The sequence below is a fragment of the Bicyclus anynana genome, chromosome 7, assembly GCF_947172395.1.
Source record: "Bicyclus anynana chromosome 7, ilBicAnyn1.1, whole genome shotgun sequence".
Classification (NCBI taxonomy): Eukaryota; Metazoa; Arthropoda; class Insecta; order Lepidoptera; family Nymphalidae; genus Bicyclus; species Bicyclus anynana.
This window is the reverse complement of record NC_069089.1, coordinates 9,829,717-9,844,281: the sequence shown is the minus strand read 5'-3', so window position 1 is coordinate 9,844,281 and position 14,565 is coordinate 9,829,717. Positions and strand designations below refer to the sequence as shown.

The following is a 14,565-nucleotide window of genomic DNA, read 5'->3' as shown; positions in this document are numbered from 1 at the left end:
TATATAAATTAGTGTTAAGTGTTAAAAGTTGCGCCAGTGTGTTCCTAACAAGTTTTGTTTTTGCAAATATTAATAAAACAGAAAGTTGATGGATTACAGTGTTAATTGCATGTAATAGCTACTTGTATGTATTAACAAACTTACAGGGAATATAGGTAATATGTTGATACATGTACATACATGTTATACATTACAAGTGTTGGATTGTTTCCAAACAATGTTTTTTTTTTTAATAATTAAGTAGTCCTATTAAAGAGATCCCATGTAACTGTTTTATGTCTGTTTTTTGCGACAGAAGTGCAGTGGTTATTTTTGTGATAGGCGTCCACAGATCCGCATCGTCCGTATCGGAAGCATCGCATCAAACGGACGTAGTATACTTTGTATAGAAAGTCATACAAGTGCGTCCACTGATCCGCATCGTACGGATCGCACGAATCTATCGTTATATTTTAAAATTCCTTTAATGCGTTGCGTCCGATACGTAAGATGCAGATCTGTCGACGCCTGCCTCCCAGAACAGTGTGCCTAGTGGGAGTTTTCAATATTTTCATACTGTTTCTATCGCTTTAACGTAAACGCGAATTCGTGTGGAAACAGTTTTGCAATAGTGTCACTAGATGGCGCTGTTTCAATTCCTTAGAAATTCGCGTTTACGTTTACGCGATAGTAACAGTATCAAACTGCCACTAAGCCCTTTGCTCTGTCAATCGGAGCTTATATTCCAAAGTATTACTACAATTTTTTCGAGTAATAATTATCTTTAAATTTCAACTTCTTTATTGAGCAATTATAAGCATGCGGACTAAGTAACGCTTAGAAAATAGCATCCTTAACATCGGTTAACTGTTGAGCAGGAACAGGTCTGGGTTACCCTAATCGTCCACCACGCTGGCCCAATGCGGTTAACAGATTTCACACTCGTAGAGGATTAAAAAAAATCTCAGGTATGCAAGTTCCCGTTTAAGGTATGTGATATATTTTAATTTTGTATAACGAAAAGTTATACAAGGCAGAATATAATATAAGGAGTATAAGGCAGAGATCATATCCATTGGGCTTTCACGCCTCGTAGTCTCTCATCGTCCTCAAGTCTGTACTGTCAAGCTAAAGTAAAGTTGTGAGGAATAAATTGAAGACAACGATGACTATGGCTTAATACTCAGAAATACTTAGGGTTCCCATACACGGGCCACCGGCCACAACCACAAAACTTCGCTATCGGTATATTTCCTGGATTTTTATACATTTTATATGGACTCGCTGCACACGGTTGATGCCGGTGGCCGCCGAAAAAGTAGCAGCCATCGACCACAATACTGTCGACCACACTTCAGCTACTTTTGTGGCCCCTTCTTGCTTCTTGTAGCAGCGTTTGTGGCTGTCGCTTGTGGCCCGTGTGCGGCGACACTTAGAGGTATCCAAACGATGTTACTATTTGTAAAACATGTAGAAGATACTTTCCTGATGTAAGATGACAATAGCTAAGCGGTTATAGTTTGCACAATGAAGTAACACAATGCCCAGGTGACAGGACTCCATTTAAAGCTCTGAGCTCTTAAACAAAAGCCTGTTTTTGGTTACATAATAGTTCTATATTATTATTTAAAATATTAGGTCAGTTTCTCGAGTTAGATTAACATCGAGAATTGTCTTTTGTTTCTTTAAATTTATCTTGATGTTCGAAATTCAAAAAAAGACTATTGAATGAAATTATGAAGGTTCAAAACTGCATAAAAACTTTTTGTTCGACCTAATATAAAATTTTAGCTAGGACTATGCGAAACTGAAAATGCAAGGTGGGCCAATAAATGTGTCCAGAAGTTTATTATCATCCTACGGCTGCCAACAAGCATTAAAGGAGCATACAGTTCGTTTCATGTAGTATGGTGCGGGTGACAGTACGAATTATGAGCGTCATTTATGCGACTGTCACCGTACACATGCTATCTGAAAAACACTTTAGTTCGTCTAATCGCCAACTAATATGAGAGATGAAGTCTGTGACTGTCTGTGCTGTGGATCATAAAACATTGGTTGATGAGATTTTGTGAATCACTCAAAAATTATTTATTATTTTTTTTCATGACAATAAATATTACCTCCACTAATACCAAATTTGTTTAATTATGTTGGGCATGTACATAGATAAATTAATTTCCGTTTGTATAACCTACATCAAAGGTAGAAACTTTTTGTGAGGTTAATCAAATGCGGTCATAGGTGCTTATACAGTAATAACCACGAAGGTATCTCTGTAATATGTACTTATCGAATACGCAAACAACCTTGACCTTTTCACAAGTCAGCATATTATGGGTAATGATGTGCTGAATCAATTCTTTAATACGATAAAAAACCAATGTTTGAAAAAATAATACACAGTTAGGTATGTACTAATGCTAAAGATAAGTTACTTTTAGGGTTCTGTATATCGATAGTATTAAAGTTCTATCCATAAAGTCTTTGTTCTCAAAGACGGATATTGATATGAAGTAGAAATAGTAATTTCAGTTTTATATACGTTTAATATGTACTAGCGGACGCCCACGACTCCGTTAGCGTTAAATTTTGTTTTAATAAATCCACGGATTTTTTCGGTATAAAAAGTAGTCCAGGTGTTGTATGTCATAGTAAAACCTATCTCCATACCTAATTTCAGCCTATTTCTGAAGTTACAGCGTGAACCAGTAACAAACATAAACATATACATACTTATTTACACACAAAAGACTGACGATTTTATAATAATTATAAGCCTAAATAAAGGTGTGGTGTAGTTGAGTGCAATCTCTCAAAGCTGTCGGAAAAATTGCTAAGTGAACGTAAAAAATGGCCTAAGATAATTCTATGTTATTAAAAAGCACGGATAGTAGTTTAGTAGAGATCAACAACGGAATGTGTCAATACAGAGTAAAACCTATTTCCACACCAAATTTCAGCCAAATCGCTTCAGTAGCCGCAGCGCAAAGGATGAAGATGAAGATGAAGTTGATGAAGATGAACACATATACACACGCACATTTACACACAAACGTTCGCCTTTTAATATTAGTGTGATTTTGAATGAACAAACAATTGTATCGATAGTTATAGCACATCACTACATACGATTAGCTTAATCTTGAGGCGTCTAAGATGATAATAACAGTTTTTTTTGGCAGGTAAATTAAATGTAAGACTTATTTAATTCGATACAGACAAAAATAATAATTTTGTGGTTTGTAAAGCCGTAACAACATAACATCAAATCATCATATCTATAATCTATATGCATTATCCATATTATAAAACAAAGTCCGCTGTTGGGTCTGTCCGTATGATAAAACTACAGAACTGATGCTCATGTGGTTTTCACCATAATGTGGTCAAAGAGATTTATGAAGGAAGTTGGGGTATATATTTTGTTTGAGACCAGCCAGCTGGTAACATTCATTGAAAAAGCTGTCTCAAACCTTCGATATAAAACAAAGCAATGCATGGTAGGATATTACTATTTTAATCTACAAAAAATTTTAATAAAAAAAATACAACCGACTTCAAAACCTAAAAACGTACCCACTAAACTAAAAAGTGAAAAATAACATCATAATATGTTCTACCTGCTGATCAGTATGAAGGCGGTGCTAAGCCGGTGATGTATTAATTCATGCCATGTGAGAATATCTTAAAGATTTAGATTTTGCAGACAATGTCATCAGCTAAGCACCGCCTTCATACTGATCAGCAGGTAGAACATATTATGATGTTATTTTTCACTTTTTAGTTTAGTGGGTACGTTTTTAGGTTTTGAAGTCGGTTGTATTTTTTTTATTAAAATTTTTATTATTTTTCCATTTTTAGTGTAAAATTTCATCTCAAACGAATACATCAGACCCCTAATGACAGTCACAACCCATCTTGGTACAAAAATCTCAGCAATACAAATTAATCAAGCCCAAGCACAAGGTAGCTACCGTAAACCGTTAAGGAGTTCCCTTAATTGACCTTGGTCTTCATCATCAGACCCCTAATAACAGACACAACTCATCTAGGTAGAAAGTTTTCAGCAATACGAATTAATCAAGTCCAAACACAAGGTAGTTACTGTAAACTGTTAAGGATTTCCCTTAATTGTCCTTGGTCTTCATCACCAAACCCCTAAATGACAGTCACAACCTATCTATGTGGAAAGTTTTCATTAATACAAATTAATCAAGCCCAAACACAAGGTAACTGCTGTAAATCGCCGAGGAGTTCCCTCATCTGTTTTATGGCTCCATCATCAGATCGGTTTTAAACCTTCATGAAATTGTAGTGCTTAAAAGTACTAAATGGAAAAGTTTACGAACACACTAGACACCCATAGAAGTTTCGAAAGTTCCCCTCAATTTCTCCAGGATTCCATCATCAGATCTTGATATGATGACAATGGGACCAAATGGGGTCTATACCATTTCAAATAAAAAAAGAATTTTTGAAATTGGTCCAGGCGTCTTTGAGTAATCGGTGTACATACATAAAAAAAAAAAAAAAATACCGGCCGAATTGAGAACCTCCTCCTTTTTGAAGTCGGTTAAAAATGGTCACATAGGTATAATGAAAGTTTACATTGAATTTCCCCCTTTTTTATTCTTTACATGTTAGCCCTTGACTACGTTGTCACCTGAGGGTATTTATTACAATTTTATCATACTTGACATACAAAATCTGATATAAATCAGGGAGTATAAAGCTTCTTATTACATTTCTCTGTCTAATGATGAACACAGCATTAAAATCCGATGCGTAGTAGACACGAAAGATCTAAGAGTACAGAAGGCAGAAGGAAGGATGTCAAGATAATATAATTATGACGGTAGTTATTTAGGAATCTAGCCCAACAAAGCCAGGGTGGTTCGCTAGTAACAATTAAAATTACGTTCATATTACTTAATTTAATATTCATATTTCGGCCCTTAACATATATCCATAAATGAATTATAAAGTTTTATTAATTCAAAGATGCGTTATTTATATAATTTGCTAACTAATTATTATCTAACAAATATTAAATATTCAATATTATCATAGTATTTTATAGAACTATAAAAGCTCTTGGCTGTTGGACTTGCGTCATCTCTGAGTTTCGATATTATTCAGATCTGGTTAAGGTTTTACTAAGATGGTGGAAAATAGGTAGTAGCTGAAGTCTGACTGAATTTTAAGACCTGCAAACTTTTATAATTTATCACAAACGTAGCGCAGGGTTTATGGTTTTATGCATAGGTTGCAGGGAGCAGGGATCTGCTGGGTGTTGGCGGTTCGAGACCGTTGTGCATAGAGGTCCATGCAAGAGGCCTATGTCCAGCAGTGACAGTGACATCTATCGGCTGATAGGGTAAGGTAGCGATAACATCGCAGCCCGTGCAGGGCAACTTACCTAACTAGATACCACCCAGTGCAGGATAGCGAGTTATCGCAGACCGCGCGGAGCACATGGATGAAACGTACCGGGGAGAAAAATCCCCCGCGCCTTACCCGGGCAGTGGGACATTCGTCAAACGTAAGTACTCTATCATCCTATGAATAGAAATAGTCGAGGGCTAAAATTTGTTCCGTAGTAAGGTTTCGAGTCGGACAGTTTCGGGTTAGGTTTAGACTTATATTCTGGTTTAGATTTCTTAATAAGTAAATAATTCTCAGCTCTGCAGTGGGCTATTTAAACATATTCTGATGATATTGATTGGTCTGATAGAACAATGCTGCTACTTCTGCCTATTCCAGAGTTATGTATAGTAGAATGTACAGGTTCTAGGTTCGAGTCTTGGGTCAGGCTATGGAATACTGAAGTAGGGAAGTTGATGATACACCCTCGTGCCAGGTGGTCGATAACATATGATAGTGATAGTGATCGTCAAATAGTCAAAACATTATCAACTCAAGCCTGCCAATCCACATTCGAGAAACGTCTTAGCTCTATATCCTATTCTATAAGAAGCGAGGACTAGCCCTCTATTGACAGTGATTTACAATAGTGAGGAACACGAACGACAGCTGCCCATAAAGGAAACTAGGGCTAAACCTCCCATATACTTGTAATTTTAGAAGCAAATAAACCCTTATAAAATAAAATATAACAACGAAATGACTATTCATAAATAGTAATATAAATTTATTTTATTCATACGGTCACTCAAACTTCATTTCTTTAGGTTTAGTTTACAAGCATTTTCGAAACGTCAGGTAATAGATAATGGTGATAAAAATTGGTCAAAAACTTAAAGTTATGTTAAAATTAAAGTTACGAGGGTTCCAAATGCGTCTTGGTCCGCGAAAAGCCCACAACAAACTCAGCCAGGTTTTTTCTCTTCGTTATATTTATTTCCGGTAACCGTACGAGTATCTTTAGGCGTATAACAATGCTTGACGGCTAAAATAAGCGTAGGGGAAATACTAATTAAGGTATTTTCGCTGTTAAACACCTTATTTTAAACGTCCCCTTTAATGTGGCGCGAAGGATTTGTTTTATTTACATTTATAATTGACACACAGACTTGACACTTTTACTCTTTTATTGTGTAACGTGGTATGAACACGTGTAGTCGTGACAGTGCTTATGATCACGACGCTTTGTACTTTAATAAAAATCGGTCAAGTGCGTGATAAACGACTCGCATTGTAGGGTTCCGCAGTTGTAAGTCATCAATGCGGACTTAGAAGGATGGTTTTTTGATAGTCGACTGCACTCTTTATGTTTTAGTTATTATGCTGTGATAGTTTATTCATTATATTAATATGCTACTTCTGTGAATTTATTCACGTTTACTTTTTTAACAGTTTAGCCGGCGGAGGAGGGACTTGCCTCTATCAAAAATTAACACTACATTTTATTTTATGAGTAGGTATACGTAGGTGTAAGTACAATATACTAACTACTAGTAAGTAGTTACTACTTAGTTATCTGAGCTAAATCATGGAAGGACGGACAAGTACATGACGAAACTATAAGGATTCCTTGTTGAATACGGAATCCTAAAAACATCTTATTACGCCTCGTCATTTATTAAGGTCAAATGAGTTGTCCAATAAGTATGCTATTCCAAAGCTATATGATAAATTGGATTTGTGCCGACTAAAGTACGCACGTTTGCCTAATAATTTCACTTACATTTTCCGATATCTGATTTATTTTTGGCGCTAACACCATCATCATAATAATTAACAACCCATTTTCGGCTCATTGTTGAGCACAAGTCTCCCTTTATTTTCATTTAAACACAAAATTGCTGAACCGATTTTCATGAAAATTAAATGGACCAATATAGAAGTAACTCTTTCAAACGAAAAAAGATTTTTTAAAATTGGTCAAAAAATTACGAAGCTATGCAGTAACAAACATTAAAGAAAGTAAACCGTACGCATTGAGATCCTTTTTTGTAGTTGGTTAAAAATATACTTAATTGATGATTGTTGTATTCATAGAGAGTGAATTCTATGGCAACTAACTTATAGTTAAGTAAACCATGAATTTTTGTTAAGCAAGGAAATGGAACGGAGGTTTAGTTCATAAAACTTACCGTTTCGGAAAATGTCAGTAAGATTTCATGACAACAGCTAACCTTTGCTCGTTATTTAATGGAAATTACGTGTGCTAGAACTCTAAGCTGCATGTATCGGTAAAATGACGTTCCGTAGTTTAGTACTTATCTATTTTTTTGCAATAAAAATAACTTTTACCGATTTAACTCGATAAAAGCGTTGCACAGACCTTTAGTAATTCAAGTTATTAATTTTCATATCTAATAAGTTTTATATCAGTAATTGTTTAATTCGTGAGTAATAATAATCAATTAATATATATAATTATCTTGTTAACAACTAATTTCTGTAAAACTTGATTCTTTTTTTAACAAGCCTACATTTTCGCTCCCCTAGGTTCCGTTTCCGTGGAAATATCGGGATAAAAAATATAGACCATGTGATATTATATATTCTGTACTTGTACCTAAAACTCAACCTTAAAGTGTATTTCAGATAGCATGGGTACGGTGACAGTTCGTTTCACTCTTGAAAGTTAGCGTTTCACGGTAATATTACTTACGTATTGTGAACGTCATACAGGCAACTGTCACCGAACCCATGCCATCTGAAAAACACTTTTGTGCCATAAATAGATCCTTTCAGCCGTTTGGAGTTCTAATTGGTGTAAATAACTTGACTTAGTTTTATATACAAGTTCTGTCGATTGATTATTTACATATCAATTTATAGTTACTTGTTCTCTACTCTCTATAATTTAAGACAACTTGTTAGTTATTTAATGAAAATAGTTTGTGTGCAAGTACTCTAAGTTACTGATACTAGTTATAATACGTGTATATGACATTCAGAGATGAGTACCTCGTGTTATGTAACTGTCATTGTTAGTACTCGTAGTAGACCATAAGATTTACCAATAGTGTCTACTATACATGGTAGGTACTCTGTAATAGAGTTTGAACCGGATTTTATGAACATAATATGTTATTATTTGTGTATATGATAAATATCGTATCGAACACAAAAAACAAGGAACATAAATCAAACATTAGTCTGTTTAATTTAATGGTGAAAAATTATTAGATTGTATGGCTAACACACTACCATATTTTTATTTAATTTCAATCATCAATAAATGTAAATAAAATTGAAGTGTCTGTCTGTGATTCTCAAGTGTTTATAGTTACAGGATACTAAAATACAATCAAGTTTGAGTTTTAATTTTGACCGTCTATTTGTTCTGGCTAATCTTTGGAACGGCTGGACCGATTTTAATAATACTTTCACTGAAGTATAGGCGAGGTTATTAAAAAGGTTACTTTTTATCCCGGAAAAACCCCATGAATCGGATTCTCTCTGACTGTTTTTATCACGATGCGAGGCGAGCGCAGTAGCATCGCTTAATAGGACCGGAAGGCAAAAATATAAGAGGTGGGCGAAACGACTCTCAAAGGGTGTCTCTGTGACGCGGACTTCGGTTTAAAGGGCCATTCTGAAGGGGCCCCCGAGATCGTAAGTCAAAAAGCCCACGTCCAGGTGACATCAGAATTGGGGACCTCGTCTTCGCTGGCGAAGACGCTCTGTTTTATGCCTGAGAATTGGTGTCGGTCGACAAGCTCGTGGCATGACATTGATGGGCCATTTGAACCATCAGGAGACTTGTCAAGAAAGATACAGGTGCAAATAATATCATTCAGCACTATGTCGTCACTTTGAGTTGTCTAAATGAATGCAGGTGAGAATTCCTAAGCACAAGTTGACGAGTACATTTTTGTCATAATGACATATGACAATGACATGACCAACGGGTATGTACACGACGTATGACAGTATGTCATATTTTTTACAGTTTGTAACTGTGTCACCACCTCGTCGTATGTAGGTGGGTTACATACTCACTGCACGGTATGCAACACAATTCACACAATTGACAAATCCCTGTAACATTTTCGTGGATGTTCTTAAATAAACTGTTTGATTGTGATTAGCACCTTTGATGCCAATGAAACCTCGTAACGTCGCATTGTCAACACAATGAAGATATTTATAGCTGGGGGTTTTTGTTCAGAGTATAGACGCTCAGGATTCGTCCAGCTATCCATACTTGTTCCACCAGCCCCGAAATCTCTATCAAAATGATGAAAATTGTAAGTTTTTATTGAATTTTTTATAATATAATAAATAAATAAATAAATAAGGTGTAAGCATTGAAGAATACTACGATTAAGTCAGAAAACTATTCTACGATACAATGAATACGACATTCAAGAAAACTACTATACGAAATGACCCAAACTTTGCTCATGTATTTATTTTGATGAAATAGAAACAAAAGGAGATGGTCCGAAACTATGTGGACCCTGCCGGAAATAAAAGAAAATATTTTTTTTAGGTATTTTTGATTTTACAAATCTACGAATTTATTTTTTGTTTAATTCTTTTGAATCTCTCCCAAGAAATGCAACACTACTAAGGGTAATAGTGGCAGATTTATGACATTTTCAATGCAGTAGTCGATTTGTCGTTTGCTGTCAATTGTCATGTCATAGTTGCTTTAGGGGCGCCAGCTTGATAGAACTCAAAAACTTGGATTTTAGTTTTATTTATTTCTTTATAGTTAGTTAGATTTATTTATTCACTTTAATAAATTTTAATAAAATCCTTGTATTTTTTAAATTTTAATGATGCGGGGTACAAAGTGACCTAAAATGGACCATCTCTCTTGACCGTTTTATGTGGAAGTCCATGCAAAAAGCCTATTATGTCCAGTAGTGGACGTCCATCGGCTGTTAATGACGATGATGATGACGATGAGAAAAAAGTAACGTGTAAACTTAGTTTATGTGAAATAACATATAGAAAATCTTATCAAGATTTGTGGCCGAGATTGTCGAATGTTCGGATTGGTTTAAGCGATAGTTATCGTTCTTTGAATACCTCTTTCGTAGGTCTATTAAAAACAGCTTCTTAATTTCATTCCTTTGTAACTACCGACAAACATTTATATATACGCAAGGTAAACTCGTTGAGAATTAAAAAATCAAGCATTTAGATGAGAGTTTTCGTTACTTTAGAATTTAAAATATAGTGAGTGTTATTCATATCAATTTATTATGAAACACGGCTAAAACTCCAGTGACACAACGTCGGAGTATGCCCGATTAGTTTCGAACCCCTACAGGGCCCTTAGTCATGAGCTGGTTCTATCAACGTGGCACGATCCAAACTGATCGTTTTACTTTAATCGGGTATACTGCGACGTTGCATCACGTGAGTTTTAGGCGTGTTTCCTAATAAATTTAAAATTAAGTAAACCAGTAAACGAGAGCAAATTGTTTTGTGTTTCAGACCCTCTGCGCTTTAGCCGCTTTTGCGCTAGTTTGCGCTTTGCCCCAAGACCCATCGCAGGCGCAAGCGCAGCCGCCCGTACAAATCGTCAAACAAGATTCAGAAGTCGATGTTAATGGATACAACTTTGAGTAAGTTTTAATAATATAATAATTTAGAAAACATACTCGTGTGTTGTAACTTAAAAATGTAGCTGGGCATGCCGCTTAACTGTAATAGAAATATTTTGCAAAGTGTATACTAAATTTCACAAGTAGCAGAATTACTAAATTAGTAGCAAAATAGTAGTGCAAAAGTATTGCAGCAAACTAAATTTTTATTTTTTCTAAATGTATTGTTTAGGTTTCCGCTCTGATAAATTGAACTCGGAAACTGCTCGACCGATTTTAAAAATTAATTTTCACCAATAAAAACCTAGAACTTCACGGAGGGTATATTTTTACGCAGGAATTGGAACTACGCAGGTCGCTGGTATCTTCTAAATTGATTTAGGAGTGCTGTAACTCTTTTATGATGTTTTTGTAACTCGATAGAGTGAGCTTCGATTTTGTCTCTATTTCTTTGTATCTATTTAATCGTGTTAGAAAAAGAGAGATAAAGACGAATCGCGAAACTCACACTGTCGCTTTGTAAAAATATCGTCTGTAAAACTTCGTCAGTCTGGTTTGGTGGTAGCGATGATTACGGTAGCGTTATTCGGTGGCTTAGAGATTTTTGCAATATAGTTGCAAGAAAACCATTAAGTTTGGACTTTGAATGGTATTGTAAATCTATTGACTCAGCAAGGTGATGACCGATAGATCTTGGCCGATTCTCAGACATACCCGATATGCTCACAAAATTTCAAAAAATCGATCTGGCCGTTTCCGAAGAGTTTGGTAAGAAAAATCGGCTTATGGCTGGTGGGAGGCTTCGGCCGTGGCTAGTTACCACCCTACCGGCAAAGACGTACCTCCAAGCGATTTAGCGTTCCGGTACGATGCCATGTAGAAACCGAAAGGGGTGTGGATTTTCATCCTCCTCCTAACAACTAGCCCGCTTCCATCTTAAACTGCATCATCACTTACCATCAGGTGAGATTGTGGTCAAGGGCTAACTTGTAAAGAATATTAAAAAAAATCGGAATTATTTTATATATTAGATGGTGTAGGTTTAGGTACATAGCTTAAGTGACAATTTCAGCCGAGCTAAGGACATGCGCATTTATCATAAGGACACGTTTATTAGCACCAGTGTGTAATAAAACAAATAGGCAATATGTAAATGTATAGGTTTTAAATTAAAAACGAACACGTGAGACCTTGAGGAGCGGATGCACAGTACGCAGATGCACATGTATGGTGTTGCGCAAACAGGCACATTGACATTTAGTGTCGGTAAATTTTAGATAATTACTAATTTAATAATTCGTCAATTGCTTTAGCAGATTTGTTAACTATGACGGCCTCCGTGGCGCAGTGGTATGCGCGGTGGACTTACAAGACGGAGGTCCTGGGCTAGGCTGATTGAGATTTTCTTAATTGGTCCAGGTCTGGCTGGTGGGAGGCTTTGGCCGTGGCTAGTTACCACCCTACCGGCAAAGACGTACCGCCAAGCGATTCGGTACGATGCCGTGTAGAAACCGAAAGGAGTGTGGATTTTCATCCTCCTCCTAACAAGTTAGCCCGCTTCCATCTTAGATTGCATCATCACTTACCATCCGGTGAGATTGTAGTCAAGGGCTAACTTGTAAAGAATAAAAAAAAATAAAAAAAAAACTACAGCAACATAACCTAATCAATTACTCACAAGAAACTGTAATTTTGTTCCAGTAATGGTTCAAAGGTTTTTAATTTATTTAATTAAACATATTAATTGCTCTCACATACCCGTGCCTTGGAAAGCAAGTTAAGGTCGGTCCGGGTCATTATCAATAACATCTGATAGTGCTAATATAAATTATTTTAACAGCGTGGTTGGTGTAAGCTTCATATCCCCACTTTGTGGCTGACTTTATAATGTCAGCTACTGACGATCAAGTAAGCTCATATTCTTGCAACGCTTCAGCGATCAGCATAATATGATGCACATCGCGATAAATACACGATCCCAGTAGTGGTCCTTTAAAATAGGATAATGATCTATAGCACATATCTATAGCACATATCTATGAATAAAAATAAAATAAACATTTGCTAGGTAATTTCTATCAAAAGCGGACTCAGGGTCTTATCACTCTTATAAGAGAAACATTAAACACACTGATGCTAAGTTTAAACCCTAGCTACTAAAAGAAAAACTAGCATTTAGGGCAATACCAACATAAAAATTATGTAGATGTATCTTAATGTATTTTATATTTTTTCAGGTTTGAGACCAGTGATGGAACGTCAAGACAAGAGCAAGGAGAGTACAAGAACGACACTGATCAGCAAGGTCTATCCGTGAAAGGCAGCTACAAGTACGTCGCTCCTGATGGTCAGCAAATATCCGTGACCTTCGTAGCCGACAAGAACGGATACCAGCCATCTGAAAGCACCGGTGATAACCAACCTGCTGCCCCGGCCCAAGCTTGAAATCCTACGATCATATCAATAAGTGCTTAATACCAAATATGATATCCAATACTCAGTAGCGGACTGTACATAATCAATCACAAACGCGATCAGTGTCATCATCAAATATTTTGTGATCAGATCAGATCAGTATCCATTCAATCTTGATAGCGACCAATGATTTTAAACACCGAACGTTTGAGATTGACTGTGTACAGCTGGCTTAAAACATCTTAAAACTGTATAACTATAATACATCTTCCAAACAACACCTTTGTTTGCTGTAACTAAGCTTCAAAGCTAAGTTCTGTGCGTCTGTCGCATTGTAGTCAAAATTGACATGAAACGTATTTAATTTCATCAAATGTATTTTATCTTTGACACATCTTCTTGAAAGAGCTGAACATTTAATCAACCTTCATTACGGATTGACAGTGCGTGCTTATACACTGTGATTTAGCAAAAACTCGTACTTCTATGCAGCTAGTAGGTTCTTAGATGCTAACATGCCCAGTCTACCCTGAGGGCTTATTAGAAACCTGTTCTGGAGAATGAATTTCCCATTATGTACAATTTGTTCTTATATTGACTACCGTTGTTAAAAACCTTATGCACGCCACTGCTTCTATGACATACCAAACGTATTGTTTCTTAAAAATCGTCAAACGGAAAACCGTTTCTATTCTACCTGTTTGGAAGTGGATTATTCAAAGTACAATTCACCATATAAAACCATTTATAATAGTCAATTTTGTCTATAGATATAAAGGTCAGAATAAAAATCAACTATTATAAGCTTACTAATAATTTTATTTTTATTGTACCTAAACGACCTGTAAAGATTCCTTCATCAAGATGCGAATAAAAATAAAAAAACAGATTATGTTTTGCTATTAGCCACATTCCACAATACAAATGCTTGTTATTAATATACGATACATATCAAATATCATGTAATTATTGTGTAGATGTATTGCGCTATTATATACAAATATATAATATTGAAAAACATCGTGAGGAAACCTGCATACCAGAGAATTTTCTTAATTCTCTGCGTGTGTGAAGTCTGCCAATCCGCATTGGGCCAGCGTGGTGGACTATTGGCCTAACCCCTTTCATTCTGAGAGGAGACTAGAGCTCAGTTGTGAGCCGAATATGGGTTGATAATGATAATGATGATGAA

The 14,565-nt window shown here is 35.9% G+C and overlaps 1 protein-coding gene across 1 annotated transcript; it reads left to right on the top strand.

Moving 5' to 3' along the window:
* The first annotated feature begins 9,589 nt into the window (after nucleotides 1-9,589).
* On the top strand, nucleotides 9,590-13,734 carry LOC112054548 (endocuticle structural glycoprotein SgAbd-5-like). The gene is made up of 3 exons (XM_024094373.2): nucleotides 9,590-9,647; nucleotides 10,849-10,979; nucleotides 13,196-13,734. The coding sequence occupies exons 1-3, from the start codon at nucleotides 9,636-9,638 to the stop codon at nucleotides 13,401-13,403; spliced, it is 351 nt and encodes a 116-aa protein (XP_023950141.2). The 5' UTR covers nucleotides 9,590-9,635; the 3' UTR covers nucleotides 13,404-13,734.
* Nucleotides 13,735-14,565: the final 831 nt, after the last annotated feature.

Excerpts from the sequence above, each read along its gene's own strand:
- LOC112054548 (XM_024094373.2), top strand. Across the intron at positions 10,980-13,195 it reads GTTAATGGATACAACTTTGA|GTTTGAGACCAGTGATGGAA; the intron begins GTAAGTTTTAAT and ends ATATTTTTTCAG.